General features: G+C 42.4%; 1 protein-coding gene across 1 annotated transcript in view; it reads right to left on the bottom strand.

The window, feature by feature from the left end:
- Window positions 1-25,828, bottom strand: part of SHTN1 (shootin 1) — a 630,861-nt gene that overhangs the window by 156,071 nt on the left and 448,962 nt on the right. The window contains exons 13-14 of the mRNA XM_086922914.1: window positions 8,457-8,569; window positions 7,345-7,398 (exon numbers count right to left, since the gene is read on the bottom strand). Coding sequence (XP_086779040.1) covers window positions 7,345-7,398; window positions 8,457-8,569 — 167 coding nt within the window. The remainder of the gene's footprint in view (window positions 1-7,344; window positions 7,399-8,456; window positions 8,570-25,828) is intronic.

Consider the following 25,828-nt stretch of genomic DNA (forward strand, 5'->3'; position numbering starts at 1 on the left):
CTAGGCACCTACCCCCACACTTTGGCGTGACTGGGCACGCAGAACAGCTGGCAGCGCTCTGCGATGTTTGCCGCTGTTAAATACGGACCCTCGAGGCCGTTGTTTGTGGGCGTCTCCCAGGGGTCGTTGCTGGGCGACGCGGCCAACCAGGCTCGGTGATACGTATGGGAGGGACAAGAGTAATGACGTCTGTATGCCCTCGCGCCGTAATGGCGCGCCATGTTGGAAAGGGATAAGTGCTATGGAGAAGGATTTAGTAAGGAGATTGTACCATCTACTCGGATCGTGGACACATTGTGCTATGGTTATACAGTCGGTCCATCCTTATACCCATTTATTATGGATGTCATGGATATATAGACCGCATCGGCCATTATGTTAGTAAAAAGGGGCTTGTTAACAAAAGAAATGTATTGGGGTTAAGTGTGCCCCCGGTCGTGTTGCTAAGCGACAAAACCAAATAGAGGCCCAATGTGTCTAGAAACGGCAAGACAGAGGGTGGGACTACGTATATTCGTGTACCACAAGGGCGCCATCTTGGAACGGGGTGGTGTTATAGGGGACTGCCAAAGAAGAAAGACCTTGTCATGTAAACTAGGTTCATAGGGTAGTGCTATGATCTGCATTAAACTTAGTTAGGCCACAATAGCTTGAGTTATCTGGCTAGCATATTCCAGGGGACAGAGTCATTCAGTCCCTGGGTGTCTGTTTGTAAACGATGCACCCATCTCTGTTCGATTCTGTATAGAGCTTGTTGACTGATTGAAGGGTGCCATTCCAAAACAACCCATTGTATGCTTTCAGCAGTGTGGCCTTGTTGTTTGAAATGTTCATACAAGCGTGTATGTGTCTTGGTACAGCGGATGTTGCTGTTGTGTTCCATAATGCGCACTTTGACAGTACGCATCGTCATTCCAATGTACTTTAACCCGCAAGGGCAGGTCAGTATATAAATGCACTTGCTACTATTACAATTCGTGTGTTTATTTAGATAGAATGACAGATTTTCCTTGGGTAGACTGGGGACAGACGACACAGTTGCCACACCAGAAATGCCCCACAACTGGGGGCAGCTCCCAAAGAGTGTTCTGAGGACGGGTACTTGTCTTCTTTGGTCGGGTGTGAATCAGTGTGTCTTTAAGATTAGTTGTTCTTTTGAAGGCAAAACGAGGGCGGGGATGTCCAAACCCGCCGAGTTCAAAATCCCCCAGTGGCTATTATAGAGCAGGAGGCTGTTTCTGTGGGTCTCTTTTTTGTAGAGGGTTGTAGTGATTTCTGTAGGTCCCAACAGGATTGTCAGATCCAAGAAGGGTAAAGAGTGTTCAGAAATGGTACCCGTGAATTTTAGGAATGGGTCCTGGAGATTAATCCATGTACAGAAGGCATCACAACTAGTCCGGTCACCTTTCCAAAAGATCAAACTATCGTCAATATAACGTCGCCATAAGGTGAGGTTTTCGAGGAATGGGTTGTGATCAGATGAATAGATGAAGTATTTCTCGAAAGTGGCCATGTATATGCATGCCAAGCTCGGTGCGAAGGTTGATCCCATTGATGTTCCACGGATCTGGTGGTATAGCTGTGACTCATTTGAAGAAATTCTCCGTTAGGGCTATGTTGGCCAATGCCATAACGAAAGAGATCGGGGTAGGAGATGACCATTCTTCCGACCTCAAAGTGGACTGAACTGCCTCTAAGGTTGCCTGTTGAGGGATGTTCGTATATAAGGCTTCCACATCCAATGTCAGCAGGATGTCGACATCCTCGCTGCCGTCCACATCGTTGATCAAGGGAAGGACATCTCTGGTGTCCTGGAGGTAGGATGGAATTTTCTTCACTACTGGTTGCAAAAAAACGGTTCTACTGGTTGCAAAAAAACGGTGTTTGGTTCGAAGAGCGGTTATCCTTCTCGACCCAAATCAAAAAATTGCCTGGGAGCTGCTTCGGGGTATTAAAGTCCCTTAATAAATTCCTTCCACTGCTTCCAAGGACAGCGACAGAAACAGTGACCCGTGCACTGATCCTTTCTAGCGTTGACTATGCCAACGAATCATATATGAGCCTTCCTTATTACACGCTCAGAAAACTGCAGGTGGTCCAGAATACTGCAGCTAGGCTTGTGTTCAACATTCCCATTAGAAAGAGCGTCCAGCAACATTTTCGAATGCTGCACTCGCTACCTGTCACGAAGCGTGTTAAGTTCAAGGCCCTGGTCATAGCGCATCGTGCTCTGCATATCTCAGGAAGTGCCTTGCTTTTTACACACCTGCCAGACACTGCAGGTCGGCATCTCAGCTGCTTGCACAGATACCTCGTGTGCACCTATAAAGAATGGGGGGCAGGTCCCTGGCCGTTAGGGCAGCTACAGCCTGGAATTCTTTGCCCTTTTCTCTGCGTAGCATCCAGGATCTGGAGCAGTTTAAGAAACAGCTCAAAACTTTTCTGTTTTAATCACACCCTCCACCAGCACCTCCCAAGCTCACGCCGGGACACTCCTAGGAGTAGCTGTGTGCGTTATAAAATTCAAAAACATAACAACCTATAACAGCAGTTCCAAGAAACAACCAGAGTCAACAGTTCAGTACTTGCCTACAGGTTCATAAGCCAATAATATAACCAAGCGGAAAACATTTCCACCAGGGAATAGCATAAAAAAAAAAAAAAAAAAAAAAAAAAGGATTGGCAGAGTAAAGTTCAGGTACTCACTCAAAAGTCAGGATGCAAGTATAATTTAAGGGTCAGACTTTATGCATAGCAAGAATTTCTGATAGGTTTTCAGATTCATACAGGTTTTGTAAAGCGCATGCTACACACAAATGCTTCTAGGGGCTTCAAGAGCTGCCTGCTAGGGACAAGGGTTTGTGGTTGCACTGACAGGGTCATGCCCTCAAGGCATAAACAGACGGAGAGATAGAGTTCATAAGACATCACATAGGTCTTTTACTACGTTGTGTGTGATATGCTTAGGAAAGTTAATAATGTTTCCTGAGTCTCAGCATTCAGATGAAGTTATACGATGGCAATGAAGAGAAGCTGGTTCCCGGGGGCCAGTTCTTATGGTTAAATATTCCAGACTTCATCAGGCACAAGGTAAAACATGATTGGTGATTACCTGAACCTAGGAGTCTTCTGGGGCAAAATGACGGAAGTTTTGCGGAGGGTGGACAGGTCAGACACGACAGGTAAAAGGGCACCTGCCTGCAAACGACAGGATCACCTCATTTCTTATAAGGACACAGGCAGCGAGATGCCCAACTGCTAAGCCCCAGCCTTCTTTAAAGAATGGATAATGGAGTTGCCTCGTATTGATGAAATGCAGATGCTGCCTCATAAGAAGGTTAAGAAACATTGACAGGTGACCTAGGCCAGAAAAGGTGTCGAGTAATTTCCCAGATAACAGAACTGGCACGTGCGATTGTCAAGGTTCAGAAAAAAGCCTGGTTCAATGGGAAAATCACTAAGAGCGCTGGAACCGGAAGGAAGGACATCTGAAACCAGACCAAGATGGAAGGGGTCGGTCTTTACTCCGCTGAATTGAGGCGCATAGGCGCTGCGTTATCAATTAACTCCTCTCTCGTTGAATGTACTTGGTTAATATCAACTTCGCCATTAGTAAGTGCGACCTGATTTGTTGACCGAGTCAGAAGGCTCTGCACGTACGTGCTTGCATGGCGGCTTTTTACTACCGAGCTAGCACAACTCTGGCACCAGCAGGTGCCACAGGAAAATGATGTGGTATAATGTATGCACGACAGTGTGCATTGGCTGCACCATTGAGTTAAGTGAAAATGGATTTCGTGAAGGTACACCCTGACTGGCCTTTTGCACGTATCCCAAAGCAGAGGGAGAAGTCCTATCTGGTGCACGCCTACAGACTTTAACTGCTGTAGCGTGCTGGCACCTAAAACATTGGGGACACCATAAGATGTGATGCACTGTAATGAGCTGGAGCCTATGCAGAAAGTCCAACACCATCTGAAGATAGGACTGGTCCCTGCCAGCATACGATGAGTACATTCGTAGGGAAAATTTAGTTCAGAAGGAAAGCTCAGAATGGAAACTGTAAAATTCTCAATTTAGTGCCGATTAAATGAGGCCCTGCCCTAAGCGTCTAGATAAAATAATCAATTGGTAACTTGCAAGCATAGAGGTCAATGAAATAGAAACATCAGTTTTGGTTGCAAATCATACCATAATTCACCTGAAAAAACATAGTATCTACATTATCAGCATTAACTTAAAATGGTTAACCGTAAGAGTTGAGATAACTATTTACCTAAAAAAAATACACTGCTCAGTACCTCTAAGCACTACAGGTGAAGCTCTCGACTTGGCAGCCATATTGCGTTAATTTCTCCCAAGATTTCTGGTAGGAAAATACTGAGTCATGAGACAATTTTTGTGGCAGAAACCCGATGTGGTGCCAGAATGCCCAACGATATCTAAAGTGGTGAATACTATGAAGACCCATCACTATTGGGGCAATTTTAGTGGTGCCCTACAAACATTTGCATATACCCCAAACTGCTAAAGGGATTCTGGCTACAAGCCAAATCAGTGGCACTAAATTATCAGTAGCGTCCCTAGTTTTTGCGGGTTAAGAGGTAAAACTACCTTTACTGCTGCTGCTTTGAAGTTGTAAGCATTGACTTGAAAAGGAGTGAACACTACTTATTTATTTATAACGTTTTATATAGCGCAATGTTATTGCTTAATTCAAAGGGAGCTATCTGGAGTCTTGACAGGCTTCATCACTACCTTCATCACTGCTGGCTCACAGCCACTCCAGTTCTGATCATAGGTGCTGGGAGTGGGGGGATGGGGGTTTGGTCCGACTAAAGATAAGGGCTGGGACCCAAACGGCGCCGCAGCAAAGAGGACCTTTCATGTGCGCTTTCTCTGCTGGAAAAAAACAATGATGCAATTTCCTATTGCAGGCACCAACCCAAGGACAGAAACTGGCATACTTTAGTAATGAAATGGAATTAATCAACTGGTTGTGCAGTAAGCCTCCATTCATGATGTCTCCGTGTAGCTTGAGTTTTTGTTTAAAACCGGGAGTTGAGAGGCCACCTGCAGAATAACACCATGACGACAGGAAATTTGTCAACTGAAAGAGGGTGTGTTATTATTCGTGGTTAATGCAAGTTCTGTACCGGAATAAAGCGGACTACAAATATTAAAGAGTGATCATGCCATTTCTATGTCATCACTGAGAACGCCTGATGTGGAAAACCTACACAGATGCAGGTATTGCAAAGCCTTGTTTGGGCTTTCAGGTATGTCGTAGTGGAGTGGTGAACTCAGAATACTTGGGGATGCATTGACTTATTAAGGAAACTTGATTGCAAGACTAGCCGCATGGCGAGATGTCCCATGAGAAATAGACCTAAGGCACTGGGACACCTAGGATTCCCATGGAAATTGATGTACAAAAAGAATCAAATGAGATTATTTTTACCACACAGTAGCCTATCGGGAGCTAAACACACTGTGAAAAGCAAAGAAAGACCTTGAGAAAACCAAGAGTAGCCGCAAAAGAACATAATGAACTGTTAGGGATTTGTAGGGGACGTGCATGCTGAGATCGTGGCAGTAAAGAGATGCACAATTCTTTGGATACAACACTTGTAAGGAGGGTGACATTCATATTTTAGGCAATACCCCTGTGAGTAGATTTAAGTCCTAATATTTAAAAGTCTCTGTAGAGTGTCATCGCTGGTACACAAAAAACTATAGCAAGGAGCGAGTTATCTGTGATACAAACACAAGCACGGTAAAGATGGTCAAATATGATGAGACCCTTACATGCTGGGTGAAACATCTAGGCGCCATTCTGCATTTCCACAAGTTTCTTAAGGTTTATATCCCTAGAAGATATATATTTGGGTGGGCCATGCAGAGAGTGCATTAACGTTTAAATCGGTTGAACATTGGGACACATATGCTACTAGATTTGAATCAAACTTTCATGGTGTGATTAAGACAATGTATATATTTAACCTGAAGGGGTTATAATATGCATGCTGGCCTGGGAGGTACTTGCTAACGTCCGTCGTTCAGAATTCCCGTAACATAAGTAGGTAACAGTGGCTTGTGCACTGGCAGTTGTAGGTAGAAGAGCGAAGGCCTCTCTACGAGTAGGTTGGTTTCTGTCACTTTGTATTCAAGGTTAAAGGACAGGAAGGAATTTAGAAACTTTTTACTTAGATGCTTTCAGGGTTCTAACATGCAATGGCACCAGAAACACCAATCTGAATGACTGTGAATGCAGAAGTCCTACACAGCACTTTTCCCATCACATCAAATCCTGACCAACACTAAACTATTCTGTACATCCATTGTTTTCTCGGAACCATGCAAGCCTTGAATCAGTATTTTATGCAGGGAAACCCAGTTCAGAAAAGGATGTGGGGATTCTGGAAATCTCAAACCAGAGCGAAATGTAATGTTGATAATATGTGGAACAGCTTTATTGATGTGTATGAAAAAGATCCATTTGTAGCAAAGAGGAGTTTTTGAAAGTGAATTATAAGGCAATTTTTCTCGAGTACACGAAATAAATAAACGGTATGCGTTCTGCAGTTAGGACATTTAATTCACAAACAATGAACATTTTTATTTCAATGGGATGGTTGGAGCTTTTCTAAATTCAAGATAGGCCACTCTTCGTACATATTATGTTCTGTTTGATGCACTTTAATGCTCCTATAAATCTCAGGATACCAAGTAAATTTTTAGCATCCAATTTCAAATTCCTCCACATTTACACAATGTTTAAAAATGTTCAATGTTCAATTTTGCTTCTTTATTTACATAAACTTTATTAATCGGTTAATATTAGTTAACGGTCTGATCAGCCCCGGACCCCTGAGCAGGCTTTGCAGACCCCTATGGGTCCCCGGAACACAGGTTAAGAAACACTGACAGGCGACCTATGGAGAGCATCGAAACTAAGTCTCACCCATCCTAAATTCCAAATGCATGTGGTCGAGAGCCACAGACCCTCCATTTCCTGCATATGGTGAGCAACCTGCATCACAATCTCACCATGAAGGATAAAAGGAAACATTTGTGTTGATACAGCTAAGAATGATGGGACAGCAGACGTTTCGTTGAGTTAAAGTGGGCAAATGTCTCTGACCTAGAAAAGGAAATGCTAGCTGGGGATGTCAGGTCCATCTCTGGAGAGACTCGATTTTCATGTTTCTGGGCCTGAATTTCATGCCAAGAATCGACTGGGAAACTGTTCTTGTTCTGAATATACCAATCATTAACGAGACTATAATCTTACAGACTTTGTTCTTGCCATGAAAACTTAAATACTATAGTATTCGCTCTTACCATTATTCCCTTCAGCTCTTGCACAGCACTCTCTGTAGGCTTTGGTGTGTCTGGCTATTAGGAAAGAAGTAAAGAAATGTTATAAGGTATGTGCTCTTACTTATGCTTGGTTTTGCTCCTACCCTCTGACTTACGGCATGAAGCGCATTGCAAAAACTTACATAAAATAAATAATTGCAGTAACATTATTAATGAGAAACTAAGAATTCGTAATCCACATTGTAGCCTAGGAACTAAAGTAATTACGCATTAAAATATCATATTAGACTAAACTATAGGTTTTTTGTCTGTTATCACCATATTGGTAGATACACATTACTTCACAGGAAGATGAAAACTGCTGAATTTTAAGATCAAAGTGACTGAATGTGAGACAAACATTCTATTCCTATGCTAAAATAATTCAATATTTTTTCTGAGACAGTTATACTGTGAGACAGATACAACTACAGTGTGAAACCGATATGACAGAACTATCCGGCTGTATTGTGACACGGATAGGACCATATTGCAAGATATGACAAGAATGAGACACAGATATGAATGCATTAGGATTGGGATAAAGTACCTCCTGCCAGATATTATAAAGATATTACAAGTCACTGAGGAGTTCTATGACCATGCAGCGGAACAACGTCAAAGGCAAAGTTCCTTTATAAGGTGATGAATTATGAGGTAACTTGCAATATCCTTAAAATGCACAACATTGTAAGCAACAGCTCGATGCATTTACCACACTTGAAGTTAATTTCTGCAGTCACAGGGTTTGGCACTTTGCTATCAAAATTTTAATATTATTCAGTCAATCTTGTTCATAACGGAAGAGAGTTTGAGATAGAGAGTTAAAGTATTGCAAATGGTCAAATGTTCTGTGCTTAAAGTTAGTTTATCGTGCTCATTGTGAGTCCCCGCAGTGCGCTGTAGGCAATGCCAGGTAGGCTAGGTTCCAGTGTTCCATAACTGATGCAACAGCACCCGAAAGCTCATTCATATCTCATGCACGTTATATTGTTCAGACTTGCAGCATGCCCGGGTGCCTCGCTTTGGCAGTAACGGTGCATCACCAATAACACATGCAGTAAATTCACACAAGACACTGACATGTTTCGCACCTTAACTACTTTCGGCCGGCCGCCTTGCCCCACAGGTCGGAGGGAGATTCCCTTTTTGATTCTGTCCATCATTTCTTCCACCGCTTGTCTCTTCAGGTCAGTTGATCCTTCTCCTGGTAATTCAAAAAACACAGGTATAATGATTTTACAATGGCAAGAGCAGAACGAGGGACACCGGCAGAGTACTGACAACACACAGATGCAGGGCCTCCTATATTTGTGGAGTGCAGCAGAGTATCTTAGAGATCAGGCACCGTGAAATGAAAAATAAACCAGATTAGTCTGGATTTGTAGAGAAACTAACTTAGACCCTAATTATATATGCTGTGTCCGTTTCACTAAATGTGCCTTGTAAAATCTAGTATCTGAAAGATGTTGCCACATGAGTACTTTCATCATTTCTTTACCTTTGCATTGTGTTAAGAAGAAAAATGGAAGGAGTCTGGCCCCAGTGCTCACTAAGCAAACAGGTGTAGTGGTGAGGGCAGGCCTGATTGAGGCTTCACAGATCCACTGCGTTGGTCCACCGATGCAATTTGGCGACTTGGGAATGAATACTCTTGGCCCTTTACGCAGAACCCTGTTGGCCTTCATGATTGTACAAGCATAGGGACTTCCACAGTCCCTGTCCAAAAATGGGAGACACGTTAACAAGAAAATGCCTAATATTAGTGGGTTTCCATGGACCCAGAAGTAAACTCCCATACATTGTTCTCATCAGTGATTTGCCACAAATATTTTCGAATGGTTTCCAGAGATTTTTCCTGGATCCTGTTTTTTTGACACATGGAATATGTCAGTCAAGGTGTCTTAAGAAATTAGAAATAAAGGTGCGCTACAGCTCTGTGGCACAATAACCGCTGCTCCCTTGTAGCCCTCACCCCCACATCGCTGTAGCCCTCTCCCCAGAGCGCTGTTGCCCTCTCCCGCAGATCGCAAATAGGAGATGCCAATTGCTGGGTTGGAAGACCGCACAGGCAATGTATTTGTAGCACAGGTGACTTCTGCACCCATTAAAAATACATTCTAAGCATGATAAAAAGATAAACAAGCGATTGCTGCATTACAATTGTAGCTTTGAACTTCACCCAGAATCAGGACCTTAGTATCTACCAATTAAGATTTGTTGCAGTTGTGCCAGTGTGAGACTGATTTGATGGCCTAGATCCTCAAATGTCCACGCCTTTATGTTCCTCATATGTTTTGTGCTTCCTGTGCCAACAGGAGCTTCAGTCAGACATGGGGCTTCTCAAGGTCTCTGAGGTGATTCACATGCATTATTTACAGGATTTGCTTAGTAACTTCCTTTCATAAACCTTTACACACAGTTCCTATTGTACTAAGAACGTTGCGATTAAGGCTTTGGTATTTGTTTGACTGGGGATTGCCTCCACTGTCCACACAATAACATATCCTGGGACAGAGCGCCGTTCTCATTCTCCTTGTACACAAAGAAGCCTTGAGAAAGCTTGGATCTTACAGAAAAACATGTGTTGTCACATGAAATGCAAAACGTACAAGGGACAGGACAACGAAAATATCTGGAAACAAGTATATGCAAATAAGTGAAGATTTATCAGGGAAATCAACAGGCCAGATATTATTGATGCAATTATGTTAATGGCATAAAAGGAAGACAACAATTTATTGAAAAAATAAAACATTTGCAGAAATAAATGGACATGATTTGAGCACTTGTTCTCTTGTAATGAGGAGGGACACAAGGTAAACGTGTAACCTAAGTTGAGGAACACAACCTGATAGCTACTTTTAAGTAAATGAGCCCACGCCAATTCAATCAAGTCCTTGTACAGATTCTAGAATTCCCTGAAAAACAGTATCGGCCAAATTAAGGGTATTAAAGCAGTGAAGGGCTCAGCACAAAACCACATGTTTTTTCACATATGCAAGTTAAATATTGTGGTATCACGATTCATATGGAAAATCAAAATACATGACGAAAATCTTAATTGCCAGAAACTCAATTAGGGGTCAATATGTGAGTGTTATGAACTACAGCTAGAATTAATGTCAAATGTAGGTGATTCGCATTGATTACTTTCTCTTGAAAGTACGTGCTTTAATTTACAAGCAATTGGGTCTCCGAACACCTTTGACTCAAAATTTTAGTCAAACAATATATTACAATTAAGGCTTCGGGTTTTGTGGTATTTTTTTTTTATCTTTTAGTCTATATTTATCCATATTTATTTTTGCCCATTTTATCTGTTTTTATCCATATTTGTGTTTTGTGCATAAACAAAGTTGTAAAACTGTAAATTTCCATATTTATGTAACTGACAGGACACGCACTCATACTTTGAGGTCCGTTGTGATTCAGGCATTTAAGCTGACAAATCTTACGTAACAATACACTCACTAAATATTTGCATTATACCACAAATGTATGTTGACATATGCAATTATTTACACCCTTGGCCGCGGCGGTAGGGGGGCCGCGTGGCGCCGCCATGCACGTGACGGAACCACTCCCATCACAAGCCGCGGTGGCGCTGGCCTTGTGACTGAATGGTTCCGTCACAGCCCTGCCCGCCTAATAGAACGCTTAGCGCAGGTGCGAAATCAGCGCCGCGCAGGAGCGGCGATCGGGCCCTGACGGAACCATTCAGTCACCAGCCCAGCACCACCGTGGCTCGTGACGGAATGGTTCCGTCACGAGCATGCAAGGGGTTAAAGAAAATTCATCCTGTTTTTTAATTTCCCATGCTGTCCATCTGCTCAGCTGTTCATAAAAGACAGCACGGAGAGTCACTTAAAAGAAGCACAATTGTCTGTATTTATCCACTTTTAAAAACCAATGCAGACAGGAAACACATTGTTTTCGGTCTGTATTTATCTGTAAAAATCTGTAAAAACGGAAAACAGTGAGCCTTAATTATAATTATACTTGCATATGCATTATACATTTGTAGTATTTTGTACTGACACAGGTTTCCACTGCCTGTAGTATCTACAGGGCATATTCCGAACGGTGCAGAGGGCGTGATCTACAGATCTTTCCTGTGTGTAGTAGCCATGACTGTATAAAAGGTAGGGTGTGGCTTGTACCACATCCTAGGGTGACTGCACACAAGGCACGCTCTTTTCGCATGTACTTTGTGCAATTCCCTTGCCCACAAAAAATGCAAGGCAAGTTTGTTCCGATTCGCAGTATACATGCACTCAGTACTCAGGGGGCACGTGACCTTCTGATATCCCCTGTGAGCAACATTTCCATGCTCACAGTGGCATACCATGAGTAAAGTACCCCGCCTGTATCCCATCTCAAAAACATAACATTTTAGGGACAATGGACCTAAACCTACTCTAAAAACCTTTAGAGTAACCTTTTCCTCACCAGACTGGAAATTATTTATGTTTCACAGTTGAAGGGCAAGTTGGAATGGCATGGTGGGCAAAAAAAAACGGAGTTAGGCCCAGATTTCTGTACTGGAGTGAATGTATGACAATGTTCTGCATTCTGTCCATCAATTGCTTTTTTTTGCATTTGTCACCCCATTTGTCACCCCGAGTGGGACAGGTATGCCCAGACGTGGGTCCGGTGCTCTCCGTTCCACTGGAGTCAAGCTATCCTGGCTGAAGAGGGGTGAAACCCCGAAACCGGTCCTAGGATGCTAGTTTCCAGTCCAGGGAGGACTTGGCCAGGCAGTTTGGGTGGGACTGTTCCCATTGGGTGCAGGGTCTAGACTGATTTGCCTATGGCTAGGTCCAAACTGGAATGGCATGGGGAGCAAATAAACGACTAATTTAGGTGCAGATCTCTGTACTGGGGTGAATGCATGACATTGTTCTGCATTCTGTCCATCAATTGTTCTTCTTGCAAGTTGGAGGTCAGCCAAACATACAATGTGAAAAGAACTATAAATACAGCAAGGACTTAATTTCCCAAGGCAGGAACTGAGCTAGCGTCTATACATACCAAAAGGTCGAAAGCTAGGATTTTTCAAGGACAAATTAACTCTCATTGAAAAGCACCTAAAGTTCATCCTTTGCTGCAGAGCCACCCCTGGCAGTTCTCTCCAGGCAAGCGACACGCGGTGACATTTCTGGAGGCTGATGCAAATTCTCCAGGTCCTAGGGTGGCCAGATTTTGAAAAGCAAAAACCGGGACAGGCAAGACAAACGCATGATTAAACCTTTTAGGCTATGACGGGCCCTTTTTTTGTGATACAAATACACGTGTGCATAAATACTTATATTCACTGCAAAAAAAGGATATATAACAAACACTCGTTTAGCGTTTGCCCAAGCCTCTCTCCGCAGCGGGCTTCCCGGCGGGATCGCCACTCCCCTTATTATCCGCACACTTCTGGCAGTCAAAAGCTAATAAATCAGCAGTACACCAGAGCCGGGGCCCAAATGTCCGTTCAAGTGCTAAATATTTATTGGCACACGGACAAAACCCTACGCGTTTCGAGGCTTGCGCCTCTTGCTCACGGGTAAAATGTTTTGGCGGCCATTCCTTATTTAAAGTGATACAAACTTAGTTTTGTCGTGCCAGTGCAATAAACAATAAAGCAACATTAAACAAGCACGATATTTCATAAAACAAATATCAAAGAAACCCGCATTTTTAGTTATATAAATGCGCGCTGTTCAAACATGGAGGCTTTCCAGAATGAAACAATGTGACAGTTCATTAGTTCACACAACCAAGGCGTTTCGCCCAAGTGGGCACAATCCTCAATTTCCTTAAGTGGGGAAAATAATCCATGAATCATGCTTGTAGGTGTCTTGCCCCAGTGGGCTAGTTAGTTCCAATTGTAGCGTTTATATTCAGCGTACCTGAAAAGTTCAAAATTCAGAAACCATGTATCAGAAATTTGCTATCTGTAAATACTGTGTCAGGTATAAAAAATATGCCTGTTAAAAACAGTCAGAATGGAAAATATACGAAAGCAGACATAATATATCAATTAAGATTGTAAGTGCACTGATAGTTCTTCCCCCATATTATGCCCACCGGGCTGCATGGTGTTTCATTCTGGAAAGCCTCCATGTTTGAACAGCGCGCATTTATATAACTGAAAATGCGGGTTTCTTTGATATTTGTTTTATGAAATATCATGCTTGTTTAATGTTGCTTTATTGTTTATTGCAATAGCTGTTGTTTTTACTTTAGTTCCAAGAATTGTTTAAAGTATTACCAGCAACCCTTTAACACGTTATTGAAAACCATGTATGTAACAAAGTAACTTTATGTTTATCTGTGATCACGTGCACGACAAAACTAAGTTTGTATCACTTTAAATAAGGAATGGCCGCCAAAACATTTTACCCGTGAGCAAGAGGCGCAAGCCTCGAAACGCGTAGGGTTTTGTCCGTGTGCCAATAAATATTTAGCACTTGAACGAACATTTGGGCCCCGGCTCTGGTGTACTGCTGATTTATTAGCTTTTGACTGCCAGGAGTGTGCGGATATATATATATATATATATATATATATATATATATATATATATATATATATATATATATATATTCATTCACTGGAAAAAACAAAGGTTTTTTTAAATTCTATTTCCTAAGTATAATGTCATTGTAACCTTTGTTTTTTTCAGTGAATTTCTATGTTTTTGTAATGCTATTTCCTTGCAATAACATCCCTGAAACCTTTGTTTTTTTAAGTAAAATTAATTTAATTTAATATAAATTGTACTACAATTTGACCCATAAGTTTACTTTACAAATATACATTTTCACAAGTTTGTAAATACATTTTATTCACACATTCTTTCTTATTACATATTTTAAAACTCAAAATTTAAAAACTTAATGTGAGGTAAGTTTTTCTATAAAGGTAATGCATCAATTCTGCAGTTTTTCTATAAAGGTAATGCATCAATTCGTTATTTTAATTTTTTTAATCCATTTTATGGATCTGCAGATCCATTCCCAACCAAAAGCACACATACAATAATAAACAGCACATTTTATACAAACATATGCTACTTAAATATTTAGAAGTGTATCACTATGTGTGAGTGGATGCGGGAGTGGCTATATGGGTGAAGCTATATGGTTGTGAGTGTGGCTATGTGGGTGTGGAAGTGGCTGTTTGAGGAGGTATGTGAGTGGCTGTGTGAGTGGTTTTGTGGGTCTGAGTGAGTGGCTGTATCGGTGTGAGAGTGGCTGTGTTGGTCTATGAGTGGTTTTGCAGGACTGAGTGGCTGTATGAGTGTGTGTGAGTGGTTGTATGGGTAAGTGGATGTGTTGTCTGTGTGCAGGTGTGTTTCTTTAATTGCGGTCTGGATCTGCCGTGGAGCTCAGAGGGGGTCGTGCAGAATACCGGAGTGGATCTGCGAACACTTGCACGCTAAAAAAAAGGTCAGGCTCTGGGACCCCATACCCCAGGACCTTTCTTAATTAAAGGGGAGTGGAGATACATACCCACCCCCTTTCCAGAGCCTTATTAGGTCAAGGGGACCCCATTACCCAGGGCCGTTTTTTTAATTAACGGGGAGGGGGCCATGTGGCCCCAGTCCCTTAGCCCTTATCGCTCTGGGGACCCCATGCCCCGAGGCCCACATTATTTAAGACAAGTGCCCAACCCAGGGCACCCAACATACAAAATGTTGGAAACCAAGGGGAAGCCCCAGGGCCCAGCTGGTTCCCCGCATGCAATGGGGGCGGGCATTGCTCCTGCCCCCTGGGAAAATTATGAAATATTTTGATTGCGCAGGCAGGGAAACAGTTCAAAAGTCTGCTACCATTTTTAAAGCTCCAGCCCGCTGGGAGCAGAACTTGTGTGGAGCAGGCTTTGCGTTTGCACTTGCATGGAAGGAGATCAAAATTGATCCTGCCCGCCTGGTGAATCCGGTATGCCCAGGGGTGGGTGGGTATGTGTGTATATGTGTGCAAATATATATATCAGTGGTCACCAACCTTTTCTGTGGTGAGAGCTAATTCTGCTCAAGGAAAGTCCTGCTGAGCTACTAGCATATTTTATCACTGTAAAATGCTGATGATGTGTATTAACATTACATTATGACCATCCTAAGCACAATTATCAGTAGTAACCACCCAAAAATTCCAGGTGAAGTTATCAGCAGAATGCTAGGAAAACATTTATCAACATGAAATGGTTGTAATTCAAGTAAAATTCAAATCATCACATGCTGTGTGCCACAAAGGGTACTACCACAGTAGTAAGTCTCCCCAACTCAAATTGAATTATCATTCAGCTAACAACTTTAAATGTGTTTTAGAAATGCAATATTTGGTCGACATTAGCATATTCGTTTTTGAAAATACACATATTTTTCTATCAAAATCCCTTTCCACTTTGAGCAATCAAACTCAATTTTCCAGAAGAAATTTTTTTCTGAAAAATCATAATTTGTTCTTTTAAAAATTAAATCAGTTTTCATCGTTAGAAAATACACAGTCCCTAAACATTAGCTTTTTGTTTTCATTGAGTACTGCCATGTAAAAATGCCTCTCATGGACAAATTATGCTTCAAATACCCAGGTATTGGAATTATAGACCATGCTTCCTCACCATAACACTAAGAATGCCTCTGTTAGGCCAATAATGCCCACCATTAAACCAGGGCTACCACTGTGCCACAGCTGGGTGCCCAACATATATCAGTAATGGCCATTGTTATGGGAGAAGCGGTTGACACTCTGTCATGAATGGCTAAAAGCAGGCCAGTCATGCTCTTAATATGTCAGTGATGGCAGCAAGTATGTAATTACTAGACTTGTGTGCCCAAAATAGTCAAGGACGAAAATATTATGGCTATTGCACAATTATACCATGAATGGGCGCAATTGCTTCAGAGATAAATACTCATATGATGGAGACCAGCATACATATTTGGCAGTCCTTGACACTATCAAAGGAGTAGTTTTAAGGAATCAACACTGTTTATTTAGGAAGGACACAATGTCACACACCCACACAAAAATGAATGTGATGCTTTTAAATGTCTATGCCCCGGTTGCATACTCTCTTCTCCTCAGCTCTTTGGTTGATCATGCTCCCAACTAACACATTTTTTCACTCTATTTCCTGCAGTCGCACCCTTTGGTGGGTCAGCCCTGGTTACTGCTTCTACTATTCTTTGATGTCACACACAGTGCGACTGATCGAGCAGGGTGGATAACGTGGCCCATCTCCTTCTTAGTCAGTTTTAAAGTGGATAAAGATGGTTCATGTGGCAGACCGATAGGCCAACGCTGCAGCTTCCACATGCTTCAACACCCTCCTAATACTCAGCAAGACCTTCAAATGGACCCACCCCCCAAATCCAGGAAGACCGTCACCCATACACTCATCACCAGCAGGCTGGACTACGGGAACGCCCTCTATGCCGGAATCAACAAATCTCTACTCCACAAACTTCAGACTGTCCAGAACACTGCAGCCCATATTACTCAGCATATACGAGCACTCCACTGGCTCCCCGTCAAAAAAAGAATGACCTTCAAGCTGCTCACACACACCTATAAAACCCTCCACAACACCGGACCCCAATACCTCAATGAAAGAATCTCCTTCTACGCCCCCAAAAGAAACCTCCGCTCCGCTGACCAGGCCTCGGCTGGAATCCCTGGCATCAACAGAAGTAGAACAGGAGGAACACCCTTCTCCTACATCATGGCCAAGAGCTGGAACGAACTCCCCCTCAGCATCAGATGAAGCCCCACACTGAAAGCATTGAGGAAGAGCCTCAAGACATGGCTTTTCGAATGACCTGAGTTGCCCAAATCCCCCACAAACTCCCTCAGAGACCTCACAGGTGATTAGTGTGCTCTATAAATCCCTGATTGATTGATTGATAGACCACCACAGTGTGTGTTTGAGTGTTATCAACAGGCCCTGCCATTGGTTTGGCTGTCTGTCACTCTTATGGGTAGTGAAATGAGCAGTGCTGGCTTCTTTAATATACACAGAATCTCTGAGATTGGCTTGGTTTGACTTCACCTCTGAGAGCTACTTTGAGGGTGCTGGTGAGCTACCAGTAGCTCCCGAGCTACTGGTTGGAGACCCCTGATATATATCCTATTTTTCATAGGAAAAGTGTTTTTGTTTTGCTAATATCTTTGCTGCCATTTGACAAATCTTCACAACATTTTTTAAACTAGTTTGCCCCTCATTTCAGCTGCAGTCTGGAAAGTTTCAGTGTGACTCATCAAGCGGGGGAGGGGGAGGTTCAAGAAACAGGGGAGTACCGAAACATTTTCCCCATGCAATTTTCTATTGGGGTTTTAGACACAACAACAGCCCGAACCACTGAACAGAATGACACCAAATTTGTCAGAAAGCTATATCTCCATCTAGAAAGATTTTGGATAATTTAGTGGAAATCTGTACAGTAGTATTGGAGTTAAAGAAAAAAGATGTATGTAAATCTAGAGACGCAGATCCACAAGCAATGCAGTAATTGGCTGGCCGCAAACTGAAAGTAAAGTTGCGGTTGACATTTTGTAATGTTAGACCCGGTTCCCAAGGGGAGGTGGGGGAATAAAAATAAAATAGTATATCAGGGGTCCAGAAAGAGGTATCTTGACACCATGAGAGTGATGGAGAGGTCTCAGAGGGACCCTTATGGGCAAGAAATTGATCAAAAATGTGTTTTTTTGCGCGAACATCTGCGGGTCCACTGCGGCGCTCAGCGTGGCCCCTCTGTGTGGATCTGCAATGAATCCCCGGATCTCCCCACTTGGTTTCTGTTCTCCCTCTGATCTCTCTCTCTCTTAAGCAGCCTCTGCAATTAACTTTAGGGCACTGGGGAAAGAGACAGCAGGACCACCTTGGGTGTCTGATTTCAAAACAGACCTCCAATGGTTCCAGACCATTAAATGCCGCTCAATAGAATAAATGGCCAATTCGGCCATGGTGTGCAGATCCAATCAAACACATTTAATTTCTTTCACTGCATATAAGAATGGCCAACTGTCTCGCCATATTCTCACTCTTAACCTTTTTCGATTAAATTTAAAGTGTGCATTGAAAGATGGAAAATGCATTATGAATATTTGTGAATACCTGCAAGTTTCTGCTTTCATGGGTGCTCTCAATAATCCCAATACCTGGCACCTTCCCCGGAAACTAGTATTTCCCCACCATTTGTCACACCAGACCTTTCAGCAAATCCAACAATTTGGGGTTTTTCTGGCGATCTAAATATCTACTGGTACTGAATCTTAGGTGCAGAAAAGGAATAACGAATCCTCAATAACTTGCAATGAGCAAATTAGCTTATAAGTGCAGTCCCATGCATAAGCTTGGATGCACTATAAAGAATGTATAAGGGGATAGATGAATAAGCGAAGCTGGGATTAGGAAAGCAAGGCACAAAAGAAGAAAAGGAAGAAGGTATAATTCATGATGATAATTACTGAAGATAGGACATCTGGCTACTCTTCAAGTACTAGCTTTTTAATTGCAGAATTCATAGCGAAACAATGCATACATTTCCATGACAGGTAATCAATAAGACGGAGAAAGGTGGCCACAGGAGACAAAAAAAGAATGGAATCCCATTAGTATAGGTACATGTGAAGTGGCTCGGTCCTAGATTCTTTGTTCCATTGGATCTCTCCACCACAACGTGCTGGGATCCTGACCTTCATTAGATCACACTGACATTGGCAGGTGGTAAATGTTTTAGTTGGACAGTAACGGATTACATAAAAAGCCCTCTATGTGCAAGCAAGGCAAAGGAGAACTGATACATCTAGTTTCTAGCTAACCAGCTATTTCTCCCAGTGCTCCACAGGCGCGCTGGATGGAATGACTGTGGTTGGCAGGAGAGGATTGTGTTGTGTTCCTCAAGACCCAGGGGAGGTTACCCTCTGTGCTACTTTTCCTACATTCAGGTGTGTCCTCACAATAGGTCCGGAAAAGGCTGGTATACTTGACGAGGTGGCATTCCTCACTACACTAGCTTTGTAATGCCAATTCTTCATTCAAAGCAGAGGGGGCCGGAGACAGAATATATCTGCACTGGGTATATCCCCGTGCAAGCAGGTCTCTCCCACGCACCAATACAAAGAGGGACTCATCCCAGTGGGATAATTCTGCTTGCGGGAGCTTCTACTCATCACTGTCAGACTTTGTGTAATGACCAGTTTAAACTGGCCACTGGTAGACAGATGTCCTGGTGTGTCATATGGACTGGCCATTTGCTTAATGAGTACTATTTTGTTTCACTTTCTGAGCCTAGGAGAGGAGGGAGCACAGATTTCCAGTAGACATATTTACAGGGGAGGAGAGCCCATCTCTGTAAGTGAAATTGCTTCAGGCGTAATGGAGGTTCTTGCAGGCCACTTACTTCAACAGGGGCCTTTTTCAACAGCCAACCATCAGTGTGGACAACAAGACTGGGCATGAGTAAATGGTAGCAGGGAGGCTTTAGTACCAGCAACTTATGTTAGTTTCTCCTATGAACTACTACAAGAAAGTAAGGAAAATACGGTTAGATTGTAGGCAAGATTGTTTGCCCTTTATTGGACATTTGAAAACATATTTCACCAGACAACGAAAGCACTTTGGGTTTAAGGGTAGGACTCCAACTCCTGTACTGTAGTGGGTGAATAGGTGTGTCTCACTATTTTCCACAGTCCAGTAGCTGGCCTGCTTTCACAGCAGGTCAGAACTGGGTACTTTAAGTGTGGGTATTGAGGAATGTAGGAAGCCTTCTCTTGCCTTGAGAATTCAGGTGATTATCGTAAGTGCATGGACCCCAGACACAAGTCACACCCCTGTAGGGGAGCATATTCACTTTAGGACAAAAACATACTTAATTCGAGGAGTCAGTGACAGATTCGTAGGACATTGTTTGTACAGATGGTAATCTAGTAGTTGTCTGAAACTAGGCCAAAAAGTGCTAACACGGAAAACCATGTAATGCTTGCCCTCCTGACCCAGGGAGATGGTGGGTACGAGATGGCGGCTCATACTGAGGCGTGGTCCCCTTTATTGAGGCCTGTTGAGGCTGACATGCAAGAATGCAGCACTTCAGGTGACGCATGGAGACAGACCTTGGAGGCTTTTACTTGGTGAAATGTCCATGAAGATTACAACAAATGTGGGATTCTTGCATTCCTTGTAATTTCCAACCCAGCCGAAAAATCAGGAGTTACATAGGTTCTTGATGGGGCCTAAATGTGTGCTGGCACATTACTGGAGACTGATCAGATATCGTTTTATAGTAACAAACAGTGCTTCTTGCGGCCTTGTTCATATTATACTTAGAACACTTTGAGAACCTTGCCAGCGCTGCTCAGGTGGAATCCATCCAAGCAGCACAACACATATCTAAGGTGCTCCACGTGTAAAACGAGAGGCGGCGCATGTGAATAGTGACCAAGCAACAGAAATAAAATACAACTCTGAACTAAGGAAGGCTTGCCAGACAATAACAGAATGATAAACGTATGATGAAAGGCTCAATACATATATTTGTCCTTGTTCGACAACAATATTTTAGCAGTTCAAACCAGGAAAGCGTGCACGTTTAGAGCACAAGAATTAATTTAAATGGAGTCTTTATCAGTACATTTTAGGATGCACCTTCCATACCAAGGGAGTATTTGCCCCTAACCGAGGAAGATACAGAAGGATGTCATTTTACTTCAATATGAAAACAAACAAGTGGTCAAAAGATCTACAATAGAGAAACAAGTGGTCCAAAGATTCCCCAGGAGTGGCAGCCCCCACTCTTAATAGAAAGTAAAATCTAATCCAACGTTTTAAGCTAACTATGCATACATATTTGAGCTATTTTATTTCAAGTGTACAAACGGTCAAAAGGAGTTGGATATCAAAAGCAGCATCTGCAATTTGGGTCTAAATCTGTATGGTTGACTTACCAAAAACATGGTCTCTCTCTCTCCCACACTATCACAGGCCTTTGATGCCACTGATGTGGCACCATGCACAGTTTGTATTAGCCACCACATGAAATGGCGGCTACTTTACTGAATATGAGAATGATGCATCAATACAAATAAAATATGTGGATCATGAGTAGGCGAGTAGGTGTTTGATGTCCGCGTAGACTGCTGGTTTAGAGCAGACAGTTCACCAACCACCCTTTAGATATGAAGTAAAGAGGGTTATTGTGGGATGAATGATAGAAAATGAACTATAAAAAGTGGCAAGCAACTAGCGCATACATTAGGTATCTGACTACTTATAGAAAAAACAGCATTTTTTTACAGTTGTCAAATTTACCCACTCAAATCTCTACTGGGTATCGATATTTAAATAAAGTCACATATATAGAAGTCCTGAAGACCTAATGATTGCTCATGGACAGAGAAAACATAACCAAGAAAAAGCGGAGTTTTTAGTTATTTTTCTGTACTACAGCTGTTAAGCAAAGTGAATGGGAAGACTGTTTAAATCTCATTACTTTTTCCTTTTAACTCCAAAACAGGGTATTAATACTGACCATGCACCAATAACAGGTAAGCAGAAGAAACATGTAAATGCAAGTTCAGTGAATACGTGATTACTGGAAGGAGCGGGTGACCCGAACCGGTCAAATGGTATGAGATCTAAAATAACTGTATTTTTAATAAAACCAAAATAGAGATACATAACTAGCTAGTGAAAGGGATAAGGAGAAAAGTTGATTTTTTTTAATGCTATGTCATATAAGGTACTTGGGGGTTTGAAGAGCATTTCTGACTTAATACAAACAGGCGGAATATAGTATAGTTATCCAGTTATATATGAGCAAGCCAAAGTCAGGAAACCTCCCTTTGCACGTGGCTAAAAAGAACCCCTTTAAGAAAGAAAACAGCCACTTTCACTCCTGTACCTGTGAGGCCATGGGCCATAGAGGCCACGAGTCCAATGAGGAGGCAGTGGAGAATTATCTACGCATACTGTCTGCGTACAAGCTGTCAAACCACCCAGAACGCATCACCTGAGGACTGGCAACATCTGAAACCATGGCTAGAGGGAGCCCCTTCAGCGTGGAAGGTGCTAGAAGCCCCTGCACGCGGAGGCAACGGGGACGCGGAGATAATGGGCGGAATCTCGCAGCACACTGAGCCGAGGGCACTGGGGCAGACTAAGTGGCGAGAAGGTAAGGCACTTCAGGCTCTTACACGGATGCCGAAAAAGGCATGAGTGAAGCCACTTAAGAGGACCATACAGGGACTCATTACAGCAACAGATGATGTAGAAGCAGCGGCCAACCCCATTGAAGCCGGCTACAACATCTAATAAAACAAGAATGCTAAGTGGAGCTCCTTGACAATGGCTGCGCCTCGATCATATTGGCCATTCATTACAGCACATTTTCTGCTCTGTGTGTCTATTTAATACAGGTTTTCATTTCTAATGCAGTCTGTTTAACTGTAAAAGCCTAAGTGGTTAATGTGTGTGTAGGGGGGGCCAAGAGCAGCATATCAGAGGCAGCATTAAAAGTTCATAAATCTGCGCACGTATGTTGACACACGTGTGTGTATGCCCCCACCAAGCACAGTTTTGCCATCAATGATGTCATTGCAAATGTTGAAGTGATATTATCAATGATGTCAGAGAACATGTTTTAAGTGGTGTAATATGTGGGACAATTAGCAGTGCATGGTGAGGGTGTGAGTTATAGTTACCTTAGGGCACAAGTCAGTCAGTGGTTTGGGTAGTTTTAAACAGTTTCCTATAACGTTCCTTTAATCTTTGGTTTTTTTCAGTAAATGTCTAAGTTTTTTTTAAGCAAAATATATTACTCTACCACACTAACGTGATTTTAAGTTTTGTTTTTTCCGTACATTTTAGTTTTTTTTTTAACAAAGTAATATATTACCAAATGCAATGCAAACCCCACAAGGTGCCCAGGCACTGCAACCAACCCCCCCACCCCCAAAAGGCATTCAAGCCCCACCTCCACCGTGCCTGGCGTGGAGTTAGCCATAGGGCCGACTCACCATAGGCAGCCAAGCCAAGGACATGCAAGGTGTGGAGTTGGCTGCAGGACCTGCAGCCAACATCTCGCAGGCAGTCAACCACAAGCCATGCATGGGCTTTAACACAAAAGCCTACTGGCTTTATCAACAGGGGAACATATATATATATATATATATATATATATATATATATATATATATATATATATATATATATAAAGCAGATGTATCATCTTTCTCAAAAAGTTATCAATATTTATATTAAAATCTATATTTCACAAAATGCAATGTTTAATAGTTAATATAAAAATGTTTAATAATGTTTCAATAAAAAAATAATCATGTTTGGGAGTCATCTTTTAACAATGTTTTTTATGATTGCATTTGGTGGGCTGAAAAATAATTTTAAAAATATTTTTTTTCCTTCTTTTTTAATATAACCAACAAGTCTCTGAGTCTCTCTTTTAACATGTTTTGCCCACAACATGCAATCATACAACCAACCATAAGAGAACACTGACCTCCAGCTGATGAGCATAGACCTCCAGCTCAGTCTACTTTAAAAATATATGGTAAGTTCTCCTGGGGTCAATGAATTAATTATTATTGTTTTTTACTTTTATTGGCATTCAAAAAGTACATGCATTTCTCTGGACAGAGCATCTTACAATACATCTTCTTAGACAGTCTCAGATAGTGAACCATTACATTATTAACAATGTGGAAGCAAAACAACCCATCCGTAACATTGCGTAAATAGACTTTCAACCTTATTGGACAAAGAGGCATACCTCTCAACATAGACTACCTGTCTACTAGTCACATCAGTAGGCTCCTACGGTCTACACTGAAAGTAATAGTTTTAACAGAAGTCTTCTGCAATAGATCTGCTGCTATGAATCATGTTTGGTGTCATACTTGTACACTTACTAGGACTGTCTGCACTTGGTGTAGCTGTTTCTTTTGTGGACATATAACTTTGGTAGAGCCCCCAAACGTTTTTGGGACGGTTCCGAGGTGGAAGTAATTTACTGTAGAGTTCGGTCTGCGTATTGCAGTATACCATGTCTTTGGATCAACACGCCACTTTGGGAGTCGGACCGCGGGCCCAGTAGATCGCCACTCTGCACCTAGTTAACAACAGCCTCATATAAACTAAGCGTCTCACTGTTTTTGGCAAGTTTTTGGAGTACCCCAACAGCACTAACAGAGGGTCAGGGGTCAATGTCATATCTGTAATATCTCCTAGGGCTTTGAATATCAGTTTCCAGTATTGAGTAATCCCTGGGTACAACCAGGCTAAATGAAAACAACCTGCTGAGTTCTCTCTACAACGTTTACACTCAGCAGTTTCTACCAGTCCATACCTATGCAGTCTTTCTGGGGTGTAATAGACCCTGTTAAAGAATTTAAAGTTAATTAATCGGTGGTGCCCATTTAAGGAGATACGCTTCGTGTTCTCACAGCAGTATCTCCACATATCATCATCGAGGATCTCCCCACATCAGTCTGCCATTCCAGTCTGGCTTTAGTGTACTGATTTTTCCGGTAGTCCTGCATTATTTCGTATATACTAGAAACTATCTAAACTGTTGTGTCTGACTTTATTATGTATGTAAGGGCAGTCACGTCTGGCGGTTCTGCTAAGTCGTTTCCTAATATGTCTTTCAGTGCCTGTCTCATCCTATGATAATCTTGTGAGCAGTGTGCCCTGTTTTCTTCAGCTTCGATGTCAGTCTACTCTCTAACGTTAACCTCCAGGAACATAACCCTTAATGTTCTAATGTGTACAGAAACTAAAGCACGAGTAACTCCCCTTTCGCTGCATAATGGACGCCGGTGGCACCCTTCTATGGGCTTCACTGGGGAATATAGTATGACTCCCGCCTGCAGTTTAAGTGCTGCCAGGCGTGTGCGAGTGCATTTACGGAGTCCAATATACCAGTTCTACGGGTAGGAGGTTTGAATAGTAGGGCTGGCATTGGGAGGGGAGCCGCCACCATCTTCTCGATCTGTATATGGGAGAGTCCAGGAATCTCGTGCATCCAGTAGTTGGCGTGCAAGCTTTGTGCCACCCAATAATACAGGCCCAAGTCTGGAGCACCTAGGCCACCCATATTCTACGGGAGTGTAAGTACGTTCCAGGGAACCCTTTAGTGCTTTCCAGCCCAAGCTAAATTAAATAATAGCAATGTGATTGTTTTAAAAAAGGATTTCGGAAGAACCATTGGGATATTTAGGAATGAAAATAAACATTTAGGAAGAATGATCATCTTCATGAGGGACACCCGCCCCGCAAGCAATAAGGGCAGTTGATTCCATCGTGCAATATCCTCTTCTAGCTTACTGACTGCCCTCCCAAAGTTCTTTAAAAACTACTTCCAAGTCCAAGTCCGTATGTATCTTCACTCCCAAAGAATCACACTGGTTCGGTTGTCCATTGCAGGGGGTATTCGGGTTCAAAGGGTAGCGCTGCT

Source organism: Lissotriton vulgaris, chromosome 5 (assembly GCF_964263255.1).
Source record: "Lissotriton vulgaris chromosome 5, aLisVul1.2, whole genome shotgun sequence".
Lineage (NCBI taxonomy): Eukaryota > Metazoa > Chordata > Amphibia > Caudata > Salamandridae > Lissotriton > Lissotriton vulgaris.